The sequence below is a fragment of the Scomber japonicus genome, chromosome 16 (genome assembly GCF_027409825.1).
Source record: "Scomber japonicus isolate fScoJap1 chromosome 16, fScoJap1.pri, whole genome shotgun sequence".
Taxonomy (NCBI): Eukaryota; Metazoa; Chordata; class Actinopteri; order Scombriformes; family Scombridae; genus Scomber; species Scomber japonicus.
The window spans coordinates 27,450,106-27,475,644 of record NC_070593.1 but is presented as its reverse complement, the minus strand read 5'-3'; the positions used below and the strand labels follow the sequence as shown (position 1 = coordinate 27,475,644).

Sequence of the window (25,539 nt, the reverse complement as noted above, 5' to 3'; positions counted from 1 at the left end):
AGACCGGCTGGAGAGCCAATCGGCTTCACAGAAATGTAAATAGAGGACATTTGACACTTGAATGGGCACTGTGTGTGTGTGTGTGTGTGTGTGTGTGTGTGTGTGTGTGTGTGTGTGTGTGTGTGTGTGTGTGTGTGTGTGTGTGTGTGTTTGTGTGCGTGTGTTTATGTGTGGATGAAAAAACAAACCAGTGGCTGATGCCTTTTTTTGCAGACAATACTGACACCAAGTGGCTGCTTGTAGGAATTGCACCATGTCAGAGCTAAACTTCCTCGTGTAGTCAGATGAATGGCTCATTAGTCATTGTGGTGCTTTTATACCATCCATTATCTTCAGCATGTTATCAATTACTGTAAGTAGACTTGTGAACAACTGTTTGCAGTTGGTAGTGTCAGTTCCATGCACAAGAGTAAGAGGTTAACAGAGTGAAAAGTTGCCTCACATACCAGTTCATACCATTTGTATCTTTGTTGTGGTTTGTTTCGCTGCCAAACTTTCAGTGCAGATATGTCAGTTATATTAGGGTATTTCCATGGTGACAACAAATGCGTGCCAATCATTGTTTAGAACAAGAGAAAATGCTTGTAATGTTAATGTTGACACAATGCTTAAGACTTCACGTAAATTGATTTGAACTTCCAAGAACCAGAGGGAGAAGGGGAGAGGAAAAAACAAACATCTGATGCCAATCTCTGTCAAGTCATTGAGACAAGTTGGACAAGTTTTCCTTGCATGGTTTCTTAAGCTTTTCCAGACTCTTACCAGTAAGCACTGGCCCGAAGTAACCTTCCCAATGACTGGAAAAGATACATGATACAGACCAACACACTGAAAGATTAGTCACATGGAAAATACTGTAAGTGGACAAATGAACATTTCATCTACGGGTATCAATCAATTAATCAAACAAGTTTATTTGTGACATGTAATCATATAAGTAATGGAGGGGTGGGTGGGTGCAGTTTTAGGTAGTGACCTCATTTAAGATCCTAGTGGTCTGAGGGTAGTCTCCACTCGTTTGGGAGGGCCCTCTATCAGATTTCAGTGGAACACTAGTGAGGTGGACCTGGCTGGCAATCATTGTTCCAGTTCATCCCAAAGTTGTAGGGCGTGGTTGAGGTCAGGCCAATAAAGTAAACCATTTCTTCTTCAGATTGAAACAGAAATAAAAACAACACCAACTTTTGACAGAGCTGAAAGAACATTGTTGTCTAAGACGTCATTAGGGCATTTCATACACCTACATCATCTTACCGTACCAGATGAGTTTGTTTATGTGCTTCGATGTCACAAATGGATCACAAAAAGTGCTGTTAGATTTCAGTTATGTAAATTCACTCATTGTTAAGATACATTTGCGTCAGTTCTTTTTCTGTGTTGATACCTTTCATATGCACTCAGTTTGCTTGTGGTGACTTCAGCCATCCAAATGAGTCAAATCAAGTAGGTACCTGCCAACGTTACAGACTTTTTAGTGCCAGCTCAACAGGGAAACAGTGTCCAAGGAAACACAAAGATGGAATTTGATGCTAAAAAGACTGTGAATGTGTCAGATATCACTTGATATGACTAACTCAGGATGCTGAGACTGAATAGAAGCTTCACATCTACTTTTAAATGACTGTGTGGACACACTGTGGATTTGGCCCCAATCACTTCCATTGAAAGCACATTTAAAGGGGATCTTTTTATAGTCAGTATGAACAGGAGGAATGATTACAGTGGAAAAAGATATGTCTGTGTTCATGCAGGCACCTGATGCACATGTTATTTAAAGACACACTTAACAAAATATCTTAACATCCTGCATGCTAAAATGCTGCTGGCACACAAACCTGTCAGACCTGGTCATTTCCTGTATGTTGAGAATGCAGGTGTTATCTGTACTATCTAACATGTGAATCATCGTACACACGCTACAGTCTCCCAACCATGCAGCCCTGTGACATGAAAGGTTGAGTGAATCAGACATTTAAGGAACATGAGTGTGATGAGCTCCAGCTTTCTCATAAAGAAGTAAAAAAAGACCAAGTACTTTTCTCTCAAAATCAGATATCTGCTTATATTTGGTTTGATTATAGAGCATGAAAGGACACGTATCACTGGGTTTTTCATGTTTTTAAGTGGATATGAGCTGTTTCCCACACATGAAACATACAGTACATGTGGCTGTTTACATGTGACAACTTTAAAAATAGGTTGCACTTCCTCATGCCTGAAACTTCCAATTATGCAGAGAGCAGAAGGAACGCCCATGCAGAGATAAGGAAGGTGAAGCAATGAGAGGCAGTTAAAGTGACCAGAAGAGGAATTCATACACGACAATTCATACACACTACTGTAGGATCCTTTTGGCTTTTCAACATGAGCATGGAATACCATCAATACTACAATGAAGGTAAGAGTCATGTGTTTTTCTGTGAATAAGACAGTGTACTTATCTATTCTCACCTTGTTATATTCTAGCCGCATATCTCACTTCAGTAACACATCCCACTGGATCATCACTACTGTCCTGTCACTCTATGCCAAATAGAATATGATGAATTCAAGTTTTCAGTATTTCATCTTTATATATATATTTGTGAACATTTAATTGATGGAGCTCAACTATGCTAAATGACAGAGTTTGCACACCGAATTTCAGTAATGGAAGTTTAGGGGTTAAAAGGGGAAGAAGATTAAGAATCTGCAGCCAGCGGGCATTAGAAGCTGTATTCATGCACAGTGGTGCAGTGTTTGAATTAGAGCTAAGATGAGTTTAACTCCTTGAAAAAGAGATCTGAGCTCCCCCGGAGGCAACTAAAGTCTGATTCTTGACACATTTATTATAACCACTTTTAATGCTACAATGAATGATATAATAAAAATACATACAATATAATTAAAATATAATGTCTGGTCATCTGTGTGTGCCCTGATCAGTGCAGCTGACTGACTGGATTTGGTATCAGATCAGAGATTCTCAATGACTTGTCCATGTAGTGTTTGTTACTGGAGTACCTCCTGCCAGTTTATGGCATATATGCTGGAAGTGCTAGTATTTGAATAAAATCTCTCTCTTATTTATGGTGATATCATTTGTTTTGTCATTAGCATTTAGTTATATACCAAAATATCTGTCAGCTAATGATGGCACATTGAGGGTCAACAAAGATATTACAATTTTATCCCTAGTCAAATGAGTGTGTTTACAAAATATCATCCATCCAATGGTTGTCAAGGCATCTCACTGAAAGGTGCAAATGTAAACTTCATAGAGCCACTAAAGGAAAAGTTGGGGTTATTAAAGTCACTGTTCATCCAGTAATCATGAATTTGTGTACAAAATTTATTAGATCCAATATTTGAGATATTTAAGTCTGGACCATGTGGTGGTGTCTCAACAACAGTTGCTTATCCTGACATAATGTATATTTATTTTTTAATAATAATAATGGTAATAATAATAATCAAATCAGGTAAGATGGGGCATTAGAATGAAAACAATTTCCTTGTTGATTCACAGGACAGACTGTACAGTATCATATCATAGCTGATCTTACTGAATGACTCATCAATAGCTATGGTCTAATATTGATACTGGTATTGGTGTTTTCAGGAGTGAAAATTTGGGAATAATGAGACTAATTATGTGTGTAAGTCTTATTCAATTTTTTTTAAGTGATTTATTAATTTTCAAAAACAAAACAAAAAAACATGAACCATGAAACTGCCTGCAAAGTATTTTTCTTTATCACAATTTTGTCTTTGTTTAGCAAATCATAATTAAGTCATGAATTGTAATTTTTATAAATAAGTCAAAGTGTCATATTTTTAATGTAATTAACGCATTTTGTAGTCCTGGCAACAACAGGAAGTGGCTAAGCAAATTCACATGTTCTAGTGAAACAGGTGATACAAGCAGCTTAGTGACATTATTGTTATTCTCAAATGGCTGCTTGTTGAGCTACTGTAGCCTATGAACTAACTGCTGACATGCAAGCTGGTAGCAAACATGCTAGTGCGACATGCCTTCCAGACAGGTTGACTAGGTAATATTTGCTCAACAAGGGCACAAAGTTAAGTTCATTTAAGACATAATTAAATAAAGGAAAACATTTAACACTATTTTGTAATAGCTGTGTGATTTAATATTAATATTGCCTACGACTGAATTTGGACACTGCGTAAACTTTGCATTCCTTGCATACCCTAATTAAATATAATTTTAAGTTATTACTATAAGCAAGTTTTACAACTTTTAAGAAAACACCAGTTAAGAAAAACAACTTTAAGGGGATTTTATGACTTAACTAACTGGCTTTAGGGGGATGATAAGTCCCTGCCTGGAACCAAATAAGGAACACTGTAGCTCATAGTTGGTGCCCTAACTCTGAGACATTTTTTTGCAATTCCTAACCCTTCATCTCCTATTTTATTATAATTTAAACTAGAGGCAGCAATTGGCTTCTATACATAAAACCAAAGACAGAAAGGATTAAAGAATAAAGTCAGACAACAAAAGCCAGAACATACTATTAGAGAAAATGATTGTTTTACAGTTTCTAATTGATTTACATGTGCATAATATTCTCAGTTAAGAAACTGCAATTTGTTCATATCAGAGTTTTTCCAAATTGTTGGATAGCGTCAAAAATGCATTGTGATCAAGATGAATAAGGGCTGTTTTGTCAGGTTTCAGAGGTTGGAAAGATGGCTCAAAAGATAGGTGCACACTGATATCATCTTGTGGCATGTGACTCCTTTGTTATCAAAAATGTAGTTATCTAAGATCTGTCTTTCCATCTGGAGTGTGGACACAGCCTGTTTGACGAAAGGTGTATTTCTGTCCAACAGGGTTTGGAAGTTACATAGATCCAAATGAGAGGAGGATTGTTCTAGTTGGGAAGACTGGAGTCGGGAAGAGCGCAGCAGGAAACACCATCCTAGGGAGGGAAGCATTCGAGTCCGAACTGTCTCCATCTTCCCTGACCGCTGAATGCCAGAAAGCCAAGGGAGACATCAATGGTCGAAAGCTCGCAATTATTGACACTCCAGGGCTTTTCGACACAAATTTCACCCAAGAAGAAGTGTTGAAGAGGATCAAGATGTGTATCTCTCTTTCTGCTCCTGGTCCTCATGCCTTCCTGGTGGTTCTTCAGCTGGGCAGGTTCACCAAGGAGGAGCAGGACACCATGAAGATGATTCAGACCACCTTTGGGGAAGATGCTGATAAATACACAATGGTGTTGTTCACACATGGAGACCAACTGAGGAACCAGACCATCCAAGAGTATCTTTCACATAGTCCAGACCTGAGGGCCTTTATTAAGAATTGCAATGATCGATATCATGTTTTCAACAACGAAGTGAAAGACCCCATCCAAACAAATAAACTCCTGGATAAAATTGAAGAGATGATTACAGATAATGGTGGAACCTTCTACACCAACGAAATGTTCCTGAAAGCAGAGGTAGCCATAGAAAAGGAGAAACAGCGACTCCTAAAGGAGATGGAACAACAGAAGCAGAGAGAGCTGGCTGAGCTGCGAGCCAAGTATGAAGAAACAGTCTACCGCAGAGAGGAGAAAAGGATGCACATCAGATATGAGTATGAAGCCAGAACTCGAGCTGAAAGATCAAATGAGTTCACCTCTGCACCCATAGCTGTAGCAACGGCCTTTGGTGCTGCTGTCGGAGGTGTACTTGGAATTGCAGGGGGCCCAGTCGGTTTGGTAATTGGTGTTGCAGCTGGAGCAGCTGTTGGAGCTGGCATCGGCGCTCTATCGGTCAGAGTCTCAGAGCGATGCCATGTGCAATAAGACCAGTCGAACACGGAGTTGAATATTATGTTTTACTAAAATCAAATTACTGCAGCTTAAAACTGTTCTTAAAAATCCCTTACAGCTGCTTTTACCTCATTGAAAAATCAAGAATCAATGAAAACAAGTTAAAATGCCGGAGATAAGATGTCTACTACGTCACTGAAGACTTTCATTCTCAGTGTTTGTGCACTGAAGGCCTCAAGTTTCCACATGACTGTTCATCAGTTGGCTCCAAACTATTTGTGATGTCACAAATTATGCTCAGGTATATGCCTTCACTTTGAAAGATGAATGTGAAAACAAACTGCACATACATGATTCTGCACTGTGAAGAAAACAACATCCAACTGAAGGAACAAGATGAAAAACATGATTTTGATTGGACGGGGACTTTAAACTACTACTTTAACTATAACAATTTCTACCTGACCAAACTTGTATTATGCTGCACCTTTAACAGCATCTTCAATGTTTAAACTTTAGTAATAAAATCATCAAGTGCTTCACATGACAGATTGTGACTGAATGATTACATTTAATTATGTCTATGTGAATAGTGTATATTACATTCCTTTAATAAACAAGATGAAAAAAATATTTTGTTAAGTCTTTTATTGTTGTTTTATTGTTATGATAAGATAGCCTGAGGGTGGAAAGAGGGGAGTGGTGGAGTCTAGCTATATGTAGGTATGTATGCACACTGTATCTACACTATCCATCATATAGAGTTTATATACAGAAATGTGTAGAGTGCAATGTGTATGCTTGTGTATATGTAAATGTCTATTGCTCTGTAGGTTTATAGAGTATATTTATACATACTCATTTTTCCTTATTAAATTTTTTTGTTAAAAATAACATTCTATGCTGTTCTTATCAACAAATTTTATGAAGACACACTGTCTCTCAGCACAAAAGCCTTGGAAATGTACTCAAACAGCTGGACGTTGTAGTTTTTTAACAAACATCAAATAGAAACGTAGTTTATTTATTGGACTACAGTACCTTCAGTGGTGGAGTAATACACATTTGGATATACTTTTTTTCTTTAATTGTAATGGTGTTACTGGTATTTGTTATCAGTATTTGAATAATTTGTTTTGTCACTCAATCAGTCCAAACCAAAAGATATTGAGTTTGAAATTACATAAAACAGAGAAAAGCAGCAAGTCGTCACTTGAGAAACTGGTTTGGGCTTTTCTTTTCCATTGCAGCCAGCCTGTGCCTTTAGGCTAAAGGTGAAAGTGGGATGTCACATCATTCCAACCATTGCAACACCTGCGATTGACCTGTTTTAACCTGTTTCCTGCCTTCATTTTGTATTCCTTATTTTGCTTTTATTGTGTTAATTTTAACTGTATGTTTAGCTATGTCTTTTGTCTTTTTTTAGGGTATTCTCCCCAGAGCTTTGTATTTAGTTTTTTTTCTATGAGTAAATCAGAAGATGATGATTTCTGTGCATGGCCTGTTGTTCAGAGTCTTACACAAGAGTTGTGCTCAACATTGGTAAAAGAACTGTACTTGTATAACACTTTTCTAGTCGTTATGATCACTCAAAGCACTTTTACACTACATGTCACATTCACCCATTCACACGCTTTCATACACTGATGACAGGAGCTACAACACAGGGTGAGAACCTGCTCAACAAGAGTAAACTAACCATTCACACACCGTTGACACAGCCATCATTGGGGTTAAGTATCTTGCTCAAGGACACATGGACATGTGGACTGGATGTTGTCCACAGCCGCCCCAAGATTCTGGGAAGACAAAAACCCAAATTGCACCACTCAACCATGAAAAGCAATTGTTTTACATTATTTTATTTTATTTTTTAATTATTTGAACTATTTATCAAATCACCTTCTCTACTTAGAAAGTTTTCAGGGTGTTTTACATAACTCTATTTTATTTTTTATATTTTTCTATCAAATTGTCTTCAGAATGTTTTAATGGCTTTTGTAACTGACTCTATGTCATTGTAAATGAGGGTGATGATCTCTCAAGTTTAGATAAAGGTAGAATGAATGAACACATACAGTACAAAGCTGTATTGTGGCTTTATATTTCATATAGTGTCAGCAACTCAGCACTAAAAACAAATATGTTGCTGTATTTTCTCTCGGCAGGGTCTGAGAAGCAACAGAAGAAGAAGAAGGAGAAGAGAGATGAAGTACGCATCATACTGGTGGGGAAGACAGGTGCAGGGAAGAGTGCAGCAGGAAACACCATCCTAGGAAGAGAGGAGTTTGAGTCAGAACTGTCTTCCGCTTCATGGACATTTCAATGCAAGAAAGCTGATGTAGAAGTCCGAGGTCGAAACGTTGCTGTCATCGACACTCCAGGTCTGTTTGACACCAATGACACCCAAGAAGAAGTGTTGAAAAAGATAAAGATGTGTATTAATCTGTCTGCTCCTGGTCCTCACATCTTCCTGGTGGTTCTCAAACTGGGTAGGTTCACCAAGGAGGAGGAAGACACCGTGAGAATGATTCAAAGCATTTTTGGCAAAGACGCAGCTAAATACTCAATAGTTTTGTTCACACATGGAGACAAACTTAAGAGACAAACTATCGAGGACTTTATTGAAAAGAGTGACAAACTCAAAGAATTCATTCAGTCTTTCAGTGGGCAATATCACGTCTTCAACAACCAAGTGAGGGATCAGGAACAGACTGATAGGCTTCTGGAAAAAATTGACGAAATTACTCTTGAGAATGGAGGGAAGCATTACACTGTAAAGATGTTCAGAAAAGCAAAGAAGGCCTCAAAGAAGGAGGAACGAAGACTTTCAAAGGAGATGGAGGCAGAAGAGAAGCAAAGGAGGAGAGACCTGAGGGCTGAAGTTGAAAGAGAAATGGGAGGGCCAATGCCATATGACAGAGACAATAAATGTGTTCTGCAGTAGGAAATGAAGATATTATGACTATTCAGAAGCTGTTGAACTTGGTGTGTGGCTAGAGGTTTTTACATGAATTAAAGGCTCAGGCCTCAGAACATAGATGCACCATCATTTCAGTAATTGGTATTGGAGATGCAATGAATGAATACATTGAGTAGTTGACTGCTTCTTTAATGTGAATATTTTCTGGTTTATTTAGTCCTCTGTGACAGTAAACTGAATATCTTTAAGTTATGGACTGATGGCCAGGATAGAACAAGACATGTGAGGTTGCATCTTGGGATTCAGGAAACATTGTTCAACATTTTGTTACATTTTATGGACCAAACAACTAATTGATTAATCAAGAAAATCAACATATATGAAGAACTGATCATGAAAATCATCACTATTATTACATTACAAGTGATTGAGAAACCTATGCATTGCAAATACTAACTCTTGCCTATTGTATATTTCTCCTCGTGCTATTCTATTTAGTCTTAAGGAAATAACCATTGTATGCTCTGCTATGATGATTTAAAAACTTATTCATGTGATATAATACAATATATGTTGTGTAATTTGATACAGATATTAATTGTTTTGGTTTTTGTATTTTATGTTACATGTTTTACATATTGTAACTCTGAAAATAAAAAGTTAAAAACAATTTTAAAATAACACAATCCTTTGCTAAAAGAGCCTCCTCTACAATCTCTTTTGGGAAGACTTTCAACAAGACAGTTAGTTGAACCCAGGGCTCTGTGTTGGCCAGTCAAGTTCTTCACACCAAACTGGAAAAAACATTGTTTATGGAGCTGGATTTGTACACAGGGACACTGTCATGTTTAAACAGGAAAGCTGATGCCACAACATTGGAAGAGCCTGAACTATCAATATTTATTGTAAATGTGCACTCATTTGAACTAAGGGGTTTAACTCAAACCAAGAAACAAGTTTAAGACTAGTACTTTAACATGTGGCTCAATCTTTAGATACAATAGTACTATGTACATTGTACAATTGTGTCCCTTTGCAGTCCTGCAGTATACTGTATAACCTTCAGAAAATATGTCAACTTGGATGTTGGGACTGTTTTTGGCTCTTACTGTATTATATACTGGTGATTATGTTGACTAGGATTTTGATGCATTGTTTATGTGAAAAGATCGTATGTTGGCTGATTTGGACAAATATGGTGTTAGCTTTATAAAAACATTACATGTTCGTAATGTGTTGGGCAGTCTTTTGCTCATTTGCTGATGGTCTTTATGAAGTGGTAGCTACTGTGTGTACATTGTACAGAGTACTCTGCCTCTCACACAGTGCTTAGTGAAATATATTCCACTCTCCTGTGGCTCAGAAGGATCGAGATCAGTAAGCAGAGAATCAGAGTAGACTGTTGGCTGGATTGATGCAAAAAGGCAAAATGGTGTAAATCTACCAAATCAGACAACATATCATTTGTAAATACATATAGGCTATGTACAGAATGCATTTTGTATTTGATGTTTGACATGGAATTATGTAGTTTTAATGACTTACAGTATACTCTGGGCACATTTATATACAGAGCACTATCAAAAACTGATTTTAGGTTAAATTTAGGTATTACATGATACACTTAATCAAATGTGAATAATGCAAATGTAGCTCCTCAAGTGAAGCCTATACCAACACAATAATTCAAGTCATATGACACATTAACTTGACAGACGTAGTCCAAGATTTTAAAAAGTTCTGTTTTGTATTTATTCTAGATTAAAACTGGCATTTGTCTTCAAAGAGGTCAGTTGTAGTACATTAGAAAACATATCTCGCTGCACATAAATGCTCTGAATGATTGTAATCAGTGTTCTGTGCTCATCATTTCAAAGCAGAGTTTACTAAAATGATCTGTCTGCTGGTCCATCTGCAGCCAAACTTTGTTAAGTTTGACAACAGTGACACCCTGTGGCAACATATGTTATTGCACCTTTAGGATATTAAATAAACCCAGAGCAACAAGTAAAAATCCTGGTAAAGTTAAAGATACAATATGTGTGAATATTTATTTGTTGTAAGCAGTGATGGAAGATGTACTTAGAGCCTACATTTAAGTAAAAGTACCAACACAGCAATGTAAAAATGCTTCAAATATTGCAAGTGAAAACCATGCATTAAAAAAATAAATAAAAAATGAAAGTATTTTCTTACTCTCTCTCTCTCTCTCTCTCTCTCTCTCTCTCTCTCTCTCTCTCTCTCTCTCTCTCTCTCTCTCTCTCTCTCCCTCTCTCTCTCTCTCTCTCTGATGATTAATGGGAGAGGAAAGAAGAAAAAAAGTTCTGATATACAAATGGTGTGTAAGGTTTTAGATAGATAGATAGATCCTTTACTGTCTGTAGCCTATTTCTTTTTAAAAGTCAGTTTTAAATTGTACTAATGCACCAATTGAGCTCAAATGTGTAACATATTTGTGTTATATTGTAAATAGTTTTGTGACATTTTATTGTTATGGGGGGTTTTTGAGACCACGTGACCTCTAGCAGCGCTGTCATGTGACGTACCATGTGACATTCAGGGAAAGCGGAGAGAGCAGTTGAGCAGTATGGAGCAGAGAGCTTCTGTGGTGTTTGTGCTGTTTTTAAGTTTGTTTTTAGATTTGTCCTCTTCACAGAATTATGTCCTGAACGATAAAGACGGACTGGGGAGAGTTTTTGACGGAATTGGCGGTTTAAGCGGCGGAGGGGTGAGTTTATCTCCAATTACTTCCTGGTACGATACCTCCCACAGGAGGACGTGAAGTGTGAATAATGCACTTATTCTTATTCTTTAATATAACTTTATTTATGTCCTGGTTTGTTTAGGCGACGTCTCGTTTACTGGTCAACTACGCAGAGCCTTACCGTAGCCAGATATTAGACTATCTGTTCAAGGTAGGCTATAACGTTACTCATTCATTCACTTTACTGTGGCCGCTACTTTAAAAACTTACATTTATATATTTTTTATGATGTTTTCAGCCAAATTTTGGGGCGTCTTTGCACATACTGAAGGTAGAGATTGGAGGAGATGCCCAAACTACTGGTGAGTGATGTTTAGTAACATTAAAACTAATGATTAATGTTTATCCAGGAAGCTCATGGTAACTCCTTCAAAGTATTCTTTATATTCTAACAACAGCTAACTAATGATAAAAAGACAGAGAAGGCCAGCAACTCACCTTGAACCACAAATTTAAAATGAGCACAATGTACTTTAATCATTTCAATCTCTACTGTATCTATTGTTATTGGTTTATTTTAATTACTATATTAAGTAATTGTAATGATGTTGTATCACTGGGTGACACATGTAAGTGAGTCAAAATGTAGTACCAATATTTTGCTCATGGATTGATTGATTTTTGTAAGTTTAAAATAGCAAAACACTTGCTGGTTCCATCTTTCCATTCTTGTCTTGCATTACATTATATTCTAAACTTAACATTTTTTGAATTTTGACTGCTGGCTGCACCCAAAAATCAGCGAGGAGTGTAATAACTTTGTAGAGCAACATTCATAAAAAACAATGTAGTTCCAAGTGCTTTACAACAGAATATACATACACCAAGTGCTTTGCATGTAAAGAACCTAAAGGGAGCTTAAAGCAATTTAAATTAAAAAGAAAGAGGGAAGAAATAGAAACATTAATGTAATATACAATGAAAATAAGATGCTAGAAACATAAGATGATAGATAACAAGATAGAATAAAAATACAGTATATAAACTCAAGTTAAATACAACATATAAAGAAGTTCAGTGGTGCTTCAGTGTGAATATGATGAAGTTTATAAAATGCTAAAATGAAGAGGCACATGTTTAGCTTTCTCTTAAAAATACTTTTTATTCATTTTCTGTAGATCACTTAATTTAGATATTTGTAATATGTCATATTCTTGAGTATCAGACTGATAGACATCCATACACACGTTGTTTCCCCCTGTGCTGACTAATCTGATGACTTGTAGAACAGATGTAGTACGGTACCATGAGGTTGTTTAGATATTCTAGAATGTCAGAGCCATGTTAGAGCCTTTAATAAACTTCCTCTGAGTCCTGTTATTTCCTGGTTTCGATGTCTCATTGGACTGTGATATTTGTATAGATGGGACAGAGCCGTCACACATGCACTATGAGAATGATCAGAACTACTTCCGAGGCTACGAGTGGTGGCTTATGAAAGAGGCCAAGAAGAGGAACCCAAACATCACACTCATAGGTAAGAAAGCATTGTCATTTCTTGTGCCCCAAACTAACTATACTTTTACACTTCTTGAATTAACACTAAACCAATTTTTCATTCAGCCCTGAAATATGTCTTCAATACCATGTAAACGAATATCAGATTCCTAATTGGATGTATCAGGGTTTTTTTGGAATGTCTACATATATGCTAGAAACATACAATATAAAATACATACAGACAGCTTACTCACCCTTCCCCCCAACACTCAGCTGTTATTCAAAAAAAGTGGATACAAGAAATGACCCGAAAATCAGATAAGTTTCATCAGTACACAGAGCACTTGAAGCAGCTTATCTTCTTATTGCAAAATACACACAAAAGCATGAACAGGCTGTTTTAAAGATGACAGATTAAAGAAGTCCCGAAGCAGCAGGAAGAGGTGATAGATCAAAAAAAAAAAGTTGGCTTGAGCTTATTATCGAAAAGACCTGCGTCCAAATTCTTAAAAAATTCTAGAGACAAGAAAAAAAGGGATACTGGATAAGTCTGATTGATTATGGAGATCTGTATGGAACCAAAAACTGTTCTATTCATATAAAGCTGGTGAAACTACCTTCTAGCTTTAGGCTGCAACCAAAGAAATGATTCCTACATTAAGCAGTGAAGAGTTCTGTATGGGCATCTCTAAATAAATCCACACAGAGAGTTATATAACTACATTTAGAGGTCTAAGATAAGTATAAGAGGTGTTCTGATAATCAATTCTAGGTATAAATAGCAGAGATATGATTCTTTTTCTGACATAGAATTAAAAAAAATCATTAAGCATGGAATGAGCTCAGATAACCAGATGTTGGATTTTATAATAAGTCAATGTTGGGCTGAAAGCTGAGTTCAGGGTCAGTCTGAAGTTTAGGATATTTGATGTCTGCTGTCTTGAGGGGAGTTATCAAGCCTCATGGAACTTCTACCTCTTTGATATATCAAAGATTTGCTAGACTTTAGAAAATGTAACTTATCATTATAACTGTATTGGTGGTATAAAAAGTATCTTCAGCTATGTTTGTGTGTGTTCATGCAGGTTTACCCTGGGCGTTCCCTGGTTGGGTGGGTAATGGTAAGAACTGGCCCTATGACTTTCCAGACATCACTGCAGCATACGTAGTGAACTGGATCCTTGGAGCTAAACAGTACCATGATCTGGACATTGAATATGTTGGGGTGTGTACTCATTTACTCTGATTCTCATTCTTGTTCACGTTCCATGTTATATATTGTAGAATTACCCTTTATAGCAGAACTTTGCCTTCAACAATGGACATGGAACTACAGCTAGAAGGTATACATGCAACTTATTTCATGGGAGATGTTCATTTTTGAACCTGTTGTTTAGTCAGTTAAAGACAAAGTTGATTTTCATAATATCTGCCATGCAAGTCAAAAGTACAAATTTACAGAAGAAAAAGTGCCAAAAAAAAAAAGACACCTCCCACACTCGACTTCCTGCTGGCAAATCAGTCAGGCTGTTCATCATCTACATTTATTTATGATAAATACATGGTAGACATCAGGTGTGATTAGATTACCTTGTAGCATAGGGGCCTTCCCATTCCTTATGGGCTGTACTGCTCTTTTTGCCACAACCTTAATCCTTTCCAAGTCAACAAGTTAATTTATGTACATGAGCTTTGCCCTCGGTACTACCTTTCTGTACCTATCTGCTACTTCCTCTATAAACTGAATGGTAGCCAGCATGTCTTGGTTGTGATTTTCTGCCCTTATTTCCAGTTTTTTGCAACTATGGTTGTCACAAAGTTTTGGGTAATTGTGCGTAGAACCGAAACAGTAAACTTCTCTGGGAATTTAATAACCAATTGTCAAATATACATAAAATATAAAAATAAATTGGCACATGTCGGACAACATATTCACCAATACCGATTAGCTGTGATCGGTTAATATCGACTGATAATATTGGCTGACTGATATATCGGTTATGTTATAGGTCGGGCTCTAATGGTGAGAACTGTAACAAAAAGTTAACTGTCAGCTGATTACAAATGAACCTGTGTAATGGAAACTCACTCTCATCAATTTAGATCTGGAACGAGCGAAGCTACAACAGCAAGTACATCAAGGTAATTCTAACCTTTTGTACATCACTGATTTGACAGACAAGTCTTTGTGTATTATTTAGTAGCTCAGCCTCAAGTTTAAGTAGAAAAACAGCCACCAACATTGATGAGAAATCCAGGATGGACTCTCAGCGGATGAGATGTTTTTAAAAGTCCAGCTTGGTTCCTCTGAGAGCATGTCTTTGTTGCTAAGGTGCTCCGGAACACGCTGGATAAAGTCGGTCTTACTGACGTTGGCATCATCGCAGCTGATGGTGATTGGAGCATCGCCAATTCTATTGTTGTTGACCCGTACCTTAATGACGCTGTTGACGTGATTGGGTAAGTACAGTCGGTGGTGACTTGAAATGAAATGCTTAAAACTCTTATTGCATAATCACTAAATTGACCAACTGCAGGGGCGTGTGTTTCACCATGTGGTTCAGGCTCAATAAAGGGTAATTTGATCCCTGATAACTGATTGACCAAACTTGTGATGAGCAGATGGTGAAACGTCCACTGCATCTGGGTGTGGCTTTGCTTTTCAGTTCAGTTCAGCTTGTGTTCCTCATCCGTCGAATTCTTCCTCTCTATAAATGTTTGTGGCTGTTTTTCTATTACATCTGAGAGTCAGAAGTGACAGTTCAATCATAAACTAACTCCATCATCTGCATATATGCATGTCCATTTGCATGGAGTAGTATTTTCCAGTGAAGCATGACACTTTTACCGCTCAACATAACTCACCAATTTCAATGTAGAAACCTGGACAGTATATTGCTGCCGTCATGTTAAAACAAAAATATGTTATTCTAAAGCTGCACTAGTCAATATTATCAAGTATCTGTGAATTAGTTGACTGTGATATGAAAAATGTCACTGGGCTGGTTTTTCACTCAAAGTATCCAATATTCATTCCAAAAATCATAATGGACCCAACTGTGGCTGAATAATAATACATTTTAAAAAATCTTATCGCAATTATTTTGACTGATATTGCAATTTTGACTATTTTTAAGGCATTGTTTATTTTAGGACACTTAAACTATATGGAATGCTGCTAAACTACATTTCACGTTATTTTATCAGTGCAATGACAATAAAGTATCCATTCTATTCTATTCAAATTGAATTATGATTTATAATATGAAGGGAACGATAATGTTTACATTATTATTCTCATTTTCATTGAAAAAACATATTAAAATGATTATGGTGCACGGTATACATTAGCCGTCTTGAGTCCTGTAAAGTGTGTGAATAGTTACAGACTACACGTCACAGTTAAAGAGACCGCAGTAGGACGGCTAGTTAGCTCTTGCTAACATAGAGCTCTAGGCCCAATTATCATGTATATGTGTGTTTAATGTTTAATGTAGGTTGTGGTTATTTGTTTAAAATGGTAGAGTTAAATGTTGGTTGTTGAGCTTTAATGTACAAGATGTTACTTTCTGTTAAAAAAAAATTCAGCTCAGCTATCAGCTAAATTAGCCATGTTGAGTCCTGTGAACTGGTGTGAATAGTGACAGACTACATGTCAGTTTAAAGTACTGTAGTCAATCAGTGTCTTCTTGCCAGTCGTGTAGCTAGTGCTAACTGCTAGCTGTGCACAGATATCAGGCTAATCTCTTGTGAGGACGTCAAATAAGTTGAATTGAAATTAATATAAACAAATCGAATCAGGACATAATGAATTAAAATGTAATTGTGACAGGTGATAAGTGCCAATATCCAGTTTTAATAATCACTCAGCGCTGCTCATATAAACTCACTGTTCACTACCTGCTCAGCACTGAACAGGCGGGGAGTTCTGGTCCTCTGAAATGAGGCCAACGCAGAAGTAACTTAGAACTGCATTCTATCAAAAGGCCACTAGGGGACGACCATTTTGGTATCAAACGGACTTCTGTCTCAATACAAGTCAATGGAGAATTCACCAACTTCTCACTTGATTTCTAACCTCAGTAAACGTTTTCAAAATGTGTTTATGGTCTCAATCGCTAGTTTAAAGCCTTCTTCAATGCAGTATGATGTTCATTTGTGAAATTTTGGCCTCCCTGATTTTATATTTGATAAAGCAGGGTATGCATTAGGGCGTGGCTACGTCATGATTGACAGGTAGATTGACCAATCTCCTCGAGAGCCAGCCCTCGCAAACCATAGCAACCTCCCCGCTCCGCCATTGGCTCCGCCCATGGCCCCGCCTCATGCCCATATAAGTAGAATCTGTGTTTTTATTTTTCCCAGCATGCACCTGAAATTTTCAAGATGGCGCTGCCTAGATTCGAAACTATTGACTTCCGAGCAGCAGTCCACAAACCAATGGGTGACGTCACGGATGTTACGTCCATGGCACTGAACAGCAGGAAGACTGTTAGCAACTAGCTGGTGAACATAGCATAGCGTTTAGCAGCTAAAGAGCTAGATATATTGTTCAGAAGTTGGAGGAGAACAAACCAGAGTTGAAAGGAGAGTGAATATTGGATTTATTTTCATCTGAATGGAGCAAACAAAAAACATTAATGCAGCTTTAAAGTTGGCACAATAATTGATATTACATTTTTGTTACATGGTTGTCAGTTTGATTCCATAATTGGCTTTATTTCCCCCAAAAGCTTTTACAGGTATTTCAGTTTAACACGGTTGCAGCAAATACTGTAAAGCCACACACATTCAGAATTGTCACAGCTGTCTGTCCCTCTTCTTCCTCTGCTCTTCCTCCACACTGTGTCACTGTGACCGGCTGTACCAGCTGCTGCGGTACACTCTGGATAAGAGCGGCCTGGAGAGGGTCAAGATCATAGCCAGTGACAACCTGTGGGAGCCCATTACCCTGTCTCTGATGTTAGACCCTGAGCTCAACAGAGCCGTAGACGTGATAGGGTAGGACCCTCCTCTGTCACCTGTCAATCAAAGCTTGCATGTTATGGCTTCTTTGTTTGCCAGTCTGGACGCTTTAATATCAGTCGGCTGATGTCACTTAGCTTGATACTTGTTGCTGAAAATGTCTAGTGTGTGTGTGTGTGTGTGTGTGTGTGTGTGTGTGTGTGTGTGCGTGTGCGCATGAGTATCTTCCTGTATTCTGACATGTCCATTGTAGTTTTAAACTCAGTCAAATATATTTGATGTGTGTCCACAGTGGTGCAGGTATGTGACATACAGTAGGCTTTTTCTGTTGTCTGTCTGTCGAGGCACACACAATTACACAAGAATAATACAATAGAGTAACTTCATAGCACAGGTTGGAGAGAGGAGAGAGATATTTTCTAATTCATCTAATAATTAAATTCATCTAATAGTTAAATTTGAATGTTTTGAAGTACAGTAAATAAAGTTATCTTAAAGTAGATATCATCACACTGCAGTTTAAAGAAAATGTGGCAATGTGCTGCAAACAAATAAAACCTCTAAGTCATATGCAACAACAGAACTGAGTTACAACACAGAGTAAGTATCCTGGGGACATTAAAAACGGAACACTAGCAATTAGCATGAGGCCAGCATTGTTAGTGTGAGGGTTTAGCTGTAGCCAGTGTCTAGACAATATGTGCAGTAATGTGTGAATCATGCAACCTGCATGAAGCTATGTAAGTGATGCAAAACACTACTTACATAGCTTCCCTGTTTTGTTGCTAAATTGGTGATTTCTTTTTTTCTTTGCCTGTATTTTGTTTATTTGCATGTTTGTGTGTGCACTTTTTAAAAAACTAAACGCAGCAGATGTATTCATGTTTTATTGTTGGTGGGCTTTTTTTTTCATTTGCTTGAATACATTTTCAAATGAGAGATAAATGTTTTATAAGAAATGATCTCTCTTATTAATCATGTCAGTATCCATGAAAAACAGCTGGACTTAGATGTTGGTGCTTTATGGGAACACTTACCCTAACAGCTGGAAACATTGGTTAGAACATTTTAATAGAGTAACTAGTAATCTGTAACCAATTACATTTCCAAAGTAACCTTCACATACCTGATTACAAATCAAATGTACTGTTCTGCTACACTCAGTAGCAATAATAGATAGAGGAAACATAGATGCATAGGGATGTTACACATTCAAACATCAGTTTAGCAGATGTTTAATGAGGAAGGAAATGTATTCAACATAACTGACTTCTATAATGCACACACTGTGTTTGGTGAGACGGAATGTACAAAACTCAACACAACTTCAATGAAAAGTAGTTGAATTTTTTAACCTTGTGTGACGTATATGTAATCCCCCCCCTCAGGGCCCACTACCCAGGCACCACCACAGTGATGGAGGCCCTGAAGACACAGAAGAAGCTGTGGTCCTCAGAGGACTACAGCACCTTCAACGATGAGGTTGGAGGAGGCTGCTGGGCTCGCATCCTCAACCAGAACTACGTCAACGGACTCATGACTGCGTAAGCACACACACCAACAACAAGCACAATTCTAGTCTCATCAAATGCTTTTTTAATGTGATGTACATTTCTTCATCACTTTAACTTAGCCTCTGACTCTCCCTGCAGTACCATCTCCTGGAACTTGGTGGCCAGCTACTACGAGGAGCTGCCGTTCGGCCGAGACGGGCTGATGACAGCCGAGGAGCCCTGGAGCGGCAACTACGTGGTGGAGTCTCCTATCTGGATCACAGGTTCGCATGTGGGACACAGATATCATGACATACTGAGGACATGTGACACTAGTTCCTGTTGATATTTAACCACACAGAAGGACGGCAAATAGAAAGAGTTGATCATTCACTACATTGTTCACATGTTGACACAGGCTGCAGGATAGTTTCACAAGCCGAGCTGATACTGACAACAATGCAACAGGATGACATCACACTAACATGACACTGAGACACATTAGCTTATTACTGAAAGCAGTTGTTACACAGAGGTCAAGGTTCATGAGCTCCAGCAGTAATAATATTAAACAAAGAACTTCAAAGAATGAACTATATGTCTATAGAGCAAGACCAGAAAGGAAATACATTACTTAGGCCTGTCACAATAATGATCTACTTATCATACAATAACCTAATTATCATATATATATATCATTATCATTATATCTGTGGTATAAAATGATCTTCAAATGACAATAATATTGTTTATCATGGTTATTTCTGAGACAATTATCATCCAACAATAGTAGTTATCATGACAGGTCTAATGCTACTATTATAATGCACTCTAAAGATGCTCAGTTTCATCAGAAGCCAGTCTAAAGAGGCTTTTAGTTGTTACTCTACTTATCAGAAAGGTTCATTAAGTTATTAAATACTGTAGTTTGATAAGTTAGATTCACTTAATTGCAACTCTTATCTTCCACAAGTCAGTGAGCACATGTTGGTGTTATCTTGTAGTTCATCTTTAAGAGGTTGTTATTGGAGTGGAACATCTAACCTCAACTTTAACAGACCTCTTAATGAGAGTCTAATCAGGAGGAGACAATAGCATTATGGATAATGATGGTATTAACAGTTGAGCAGAGAGGCTGTTCTGTACTGTTGAACGCTTTTTATTTCCCTCTTATCACTACAGAAAATCATTTATCTAGTCATGTTTTCATTGTATTATTCTCATACAGGCAGGTTAAGGGATTTCACTTTTTTCTATCAAAAGGCAGCATACTCTCACACACTGCTCTCTGCTTTTTCCTGTTGGTCAGACAGTGTGCTTCATCCAGACCAGTTAGCTTCACTCTCAGTTATATTCATATAGAGGTTCAGTGGACAAAGGACAAGAGCGAGGAACTGGAGGAAGAGCCTAAATATAGTAACTGCTTTATTGGTTTATTGAATCAAGAAGTGAATCTGAATCAAATCAAATGTATGATGCAGTGCAGAATTTAAAGGGTCACTCCACCAATTTAATACATGAATCAGTTTACTCTTCAGAGAGTACTGTTCAACTTTTTAAAGTGTCTTCTCTGATTGTAAATGTGATGCATTGTGGGAAATGTAGGATCTAGTGTCTTTGGAGCTTGATCCCTACTAAGGACTACAAGTCGGTATATCTTAGCCTCTGCTGATGCAGTAACCCTTTCATTCTGATATTGAACAGTATCAGCATCAGTAAGAAGATCAGCAGATATATTGTTTAATTTAAATGAGTTAATAGCACATGATACAGTTTAGCAGTGACTTGTGTTCCTTGCAGCTCACACCACACAGTTCAGTCAGCCTGGATGGAGCTACCTGCAGACTGTTGGACATCTGGCACAAGGCGGAAGCTACGTAGCCCTGACTGACGGAAAAGGAAACCTCACCGTTGTCATAGAAACCATGGTAAATTCAGCTTTCAGTTCTGGAGGCTCATGTACATACAGTGTTACAGTATGACAAAAACATTACAACATATTCCTCTGTTTCCTCTACAGACTCACGATCATTCAGTGTGCATCAGACCTCCACTCCTTCCCTTCAATGTAACGGCCCAGAATGCAACATTCCAGCTGAAGGGATCCTTTGTAAGTTCCTCTGGAGTTCTTCACCAAACTATTAAAATACTGATTGATACTTCTGTCTTACACTCACTTATTTAATATTCCAGGTATCCATCAAGGAGCTCCAAGTATGGCGGTCGCAGTTTAACTTCAAGACTAAAAAGCCCTCCTTCTTTGAGAAACTGACTCCACTGAAGGTAAAGGGACAGTTCCCAAAATAGATTTTACACATTTTAATCTAACTGTCTCTGATAAAGACATTGTGGTGATTTCAGCTGTCAGATGGAACGTTCACATTGAATCTGGCAGAAGACGAGGTTTACACATTAACCACCATTAAAACAGGACAGAAAGGGAGCTACCCCGACCCCCCTCCCTCTGCTCGCTTCCCCAAAGTCTACAAGGATGACTTTAATGTCCGTAAGTAACACACACACACACAGAGACCAGTTTATTTACTGCTGTTCTACAGATCATTCAGATGGTACAAAACTGCTGTATTTACTGTATGTGCTCTCCTGTAGCAACCCCCCCCTTCTCTGAAGCTCCAGACTTTGCAGACCAGACGGGGGTGTTTGAGTACTACGTCAACCTGACCGACCCCGGACCTCATGTCTTCACCCTGCGCCAAGTTGTGACCCAGAGACCCGTGACCTGGGTGGCGGACTCTGACCAGACCATCAGCGTCATAGGAGACTATCAGTGGTGAGATGATGCTTCAGTGAACATGCTCAGTAACTGAAGATGTTGAAAGTTTCTATTCATTTGTAATTGGTTAATCTATGCATGCATTCCTTTTCTGCTGCATATCCACATCCAGGTCATGATCCATGAGTCATTATTTATATTAGTGGGAGTGATTGTTATATATAGCCAGAAAGTATGTGCAGGAGTTGAAGCTCATCAATTGCTTTAGCTTGACTTGTGTTCATTCACTTGAGCAGGAAAAAAGTTCCACAGGACTCAGATCTAAAAAAAGATTTTTAAAAAGTATATGTATTCCACAGTTTTGCAGTATCTTCTTACAGGAGTGTTTAAAATTAAGCTCTCCTAATCAGCAGTAATGCTTAAGGGCTCTGTCCTTAATTGAGCCTCAACTGCCTGATATACATCTGTGTGGTCAAGAGACCTACTCTCTTAAAGTGACAGTAACATAAATGACTCTCCTCAAAGAAAGCTTAAAATACTGTTTGCCTATACAAAACATCATTCTTATATAAACATGAATTAAATCAAATGAGTTTAGCTGACCTTTTACATATTTATCATGAACTTATTATTCAGTGAAATCAATGAACTTTTAAACAACATACAGACTGCACTCATTTATTGAGCTGAAACATATAAGACATTTAGTATGGCATGACAAAAATGTTGAATACATTTAAATACAATGACATTTATTTCATGTTGCACTTATTGAATAATGCTGGACCTTATTATTCCTACTGATTTTTATCTCTGTCATCACTTCAGAGTCTTTATGAGTGTGTCTTGGTGTATAAATCTACAGAGACTCTGCTCTCTATCTGCATTTCTGTCAATTATTTTGCTTTAGAACATTTCAGAGTGTTATCCTTTGGGCATTGGGGGTGTAGCCTCCAGCCAATAAGAGTGTGAGGTCAGGACTCATAGTGTAGTGATCTGTTTACACCACTGGGTCTGTCTCTGTCATCTGCTCCTCTCTGCTCTCCGTCTGTGTGTCACGGATGTGTAAAGAGCAGCAGGTGTGTGTGTTTGAGCTACACACACACACACAGAGCAGAGAGGATAAAGCTCTGCATTCACACTAAATCTGGCAAGGCTGCACCTTCCCGCAGGGTTGTGCAAAAGTATGGTAAAACATAACCACCTTTAATCTCACCAACGCTGTTTGTTCTCTTTACTCAGTCTACCTCACTCGACCACCACTTCTCTCTCTCTCTCTCTCTCAACAATGAGCGATATGTTCACAAACACCAACAAAACCTTCATCGTATACCTTTAACGTGTATTTACTTTCCAGGCAGAACCTGACTGTCACATGTGACATCTTCATGGAGAAAGTGAAGACTGGTGGTGCTTTCATAGCAGCCAGGGTGGATAAAGGAGGGCAGTCAGTCCGCAGCGCTAAAGGAGTCTTCTTCTGGGTGTTTGCAGACGGCACATACAAAGTCACCAATGATCTCGGTCAGTATCACACATTATATCATGAAGTTAAAAGTAGTAGTCAGACTTTAAAAGCATGTAAAGTGAATGATGTTGTATTGTTGTGTCTACAGCTGGTCAGACAGTACTGGCTGAGGGACAGTCTGGTACTCGAGCGTATGGTTGGCACACCTTATCACTCACTGTACAAGTAAGTTTCTTCATTTGTTGAGCTTGCTGTCAGCCTTCACTGGGAGTAGCTCAGCTGTTTCAGTGTCATAAGACAAGTGACCACACCCTGAGATTTATATTCCTGCCCACACAAACCATTCTCCCATATCCATAATGAATATCTACAAGGGTTAGGGTCATTATGAATAGCACCAAACAAAAATAAAGCATGACTCAATTAAATACACCTGAAAGTGAGTTGCAATGATTTGTTCATTAATTGATTAGTAGTTCAACTGAAAATGGATCTTTTGTTATAGTATAGATTGATATAGTATGGATTAATTTAGAATAGTAGATTAAGTCATTTAAGCAAAAAAAAAAAAAAAAGAAGAAGCAAAAAACCCAGATAGTGAATATTTTTTGTCTTGGCCTATCGGTTGAACATAACAAGACATTTGAATATATCAGTTGGTATTCAGTCCCATTAATAATGAAACATAAAACCTGTTTTTTTTACATCATACATTTACATCAGCTCTGTCCTTTGCTCTTATTAGTCTAGTCTTTTATTTCATTACTTTTTGTTTTGTCTTTTTTAATCTATTTTAACCTCATTTTTTACTCTAATTTTTCACAAGCTTTTTTTCTTTTTCTTTTTTTTCTTCTATTATTTATTTTCTCTTATTTATTTTACTTTATTTAATTATTTTTTTTAATTTTTAAAACACTTCTATCACTTCTTATTTTCTGCCAGTGAATTGGTCTCAATCTGTTTCTCTTTTTTAATTCTAGTTTACAACTTTGAAGCACATTGAACTACATTAACCTGTATGAAAGCTGCTATATAAATAAAGTTTGATGATTTAGTAAATGACTGCAGTGACTGGGTGTTAATGTCAGTCACAGTGTAATCACATGGTAACTGAACCTCTCAGCCATCGTCTGCAGGCTTTATGGTCACATCCATGTGACTGACTGTCTGGATAGCCTGTAAACAGTCATACTGTAACCAGTAAAACAGGTAAATGTGCTGTATGTGGTTAAACTTGTCTCTCTCTCTGTCTCTCTATCTGTCTCTCTCTCTGTCTCTGCTGCAGGGTCAGTATGCGTCTGGGAAGCTGAATGGATATCCACTGTGGAAAAAAGCTGTGGTACTGACACCAAAGAACGGCTGGGCTGCTATAGGAACACACTCATATGAACTGGCTCAGTTTGATAACTTTGCCGTGGAGGCAGAAAAATGATTCTACTGTGAAATGATGATTCACGTGAATGTTGTGATTAATTTATTGACTTGATCAATGTGAAGATTTAACACTTAAGAGTTCTATCTCTTGGCTTCAAGCAATATAGATTTTAAAATTAAAAGTTTTAATGATTTCACACAAGCGTTGAGGATACATAAGGGCACATGATGAAACATAAAGCACTGCGCCCTTGAAATCTGCTGTCCAAGATTATTGTACATTATTTTGCACTGTGGTTTTTATGAAATAAAAACATTTTATATTTTCTGATTTTTTTTTTTTTTTTTTTTTTGTAATGATTTGAAACTTTGCCTACCTCGCTGGGATAAAAAGCCTATGACCATACAGACCATAGTCCTACAACTGAAGATCATCTATTTTTCATGTTTGTGTTGAATCATCACAGTACAGTTAGTACACAGTCATTACTATTGCTAACCATGATGCAGGCACTATCATGTTGTAACACATGCTTTATCTCAGCAGACATTTTCACCTGTTACACACTGGCAGGTTGAGGTGTGATGTTGCTACTAGTACAGCACACTG

The 25,539-nt window shown here is 37.7% G+C and overlaps 3 protein-coding genes across 4 annotated transcripts; all 3 read left to right on the top strand.

Annotated features, from left to right (window-relative positions):
* The first annotated feature begins 2,364 nt into the window (after positions 1 to 2,364).
* On the top strand, positions 2,365 to 5,909 carry LOC128374999 (GTPase IMAP family member 9-like). Its single transcript, XM_053335218.1, has 2 exons — positions 2,365 to 2,398; positions 4,840 to 5,909. The coding sequence occupies exons 1-2, from the start codon at positions 2,365 to 2,367 to the stop codon at positions 5,802 to 5,804; spliced, it is 999 nt and encodes a 332-aa protein (XP_053191193.1). The 3' UTR covers positions 5,805 to 5,909.
* Positions 5,910 to 7,417: 1,508 nt separating this feature from the next.
* Positions 7,418 to 8,718, top strand: LOC128374998 (GTPase IMAP family member 9-like). The gene is made up of 2 exons (XM_053335217.1): positions 7,418 to 7,460; positions 7,940 to 8,718. Exons 1-2 carry the CDS (start codon positions 7,418 to 7,420, stop codon positions 8,716 to 8,718), a joined length of 822 nt encoding a protein of 273 aa, XP_053191192.1.
* A 2,549-nt stretch (positions 8,719 to 11,267) lies between these two features.
* On the top strand, positions 11,268 to 25,260 carry galcb (galactosylceramidase b). 2 transcript variants are annotated; one of them, XM_053335364.1, is made up of 17 exons: positions 11,268 to 11,422; positions 11,541 to 11,609; positions 11,697 to 11,760; positions 12,822 to 12,935; positions 13,984 to 14,123; positions 15,002 to 15,040; positions 17,769 to 17,899; positions 19,252 to 19,407; positions 19,516 to 19,640; positions 21,157 to 21,284; positions 21,377 to 21,466; positions 21,550 to 21,639; positions 21,718 to 21,862; positions 21,967 to 22,147; positions 23,448 to 23,611; positions 23,704 to 23,780; positions 24,841 to 25,260. In XM_053335364.1, the coding sequence occupies exons 1-17, from the start codon at positions 11,282 to 11,284 to the stop codon at positions 24,985 to 24,987; spliced, it is 2,001 nt and encodes a 666-aa protein (XP_053191339.1). In that variant the 5' UTR covers positions 11,268 to 11,281; the 3' UTR covers positions 24,988 to 25,260. The 2 variants fall into 2 exon arrangements, with proteins under 2 accessions (XP_053191339.1, XP_053191340.1); XM_053335365.1 differs by lacking the exon at positions 17,769 to 17,899 and adding an exon at positions 15,231 to 15,358.
* Positions 25,261 to 25,539: the final 279 nt, after the last annotated feature.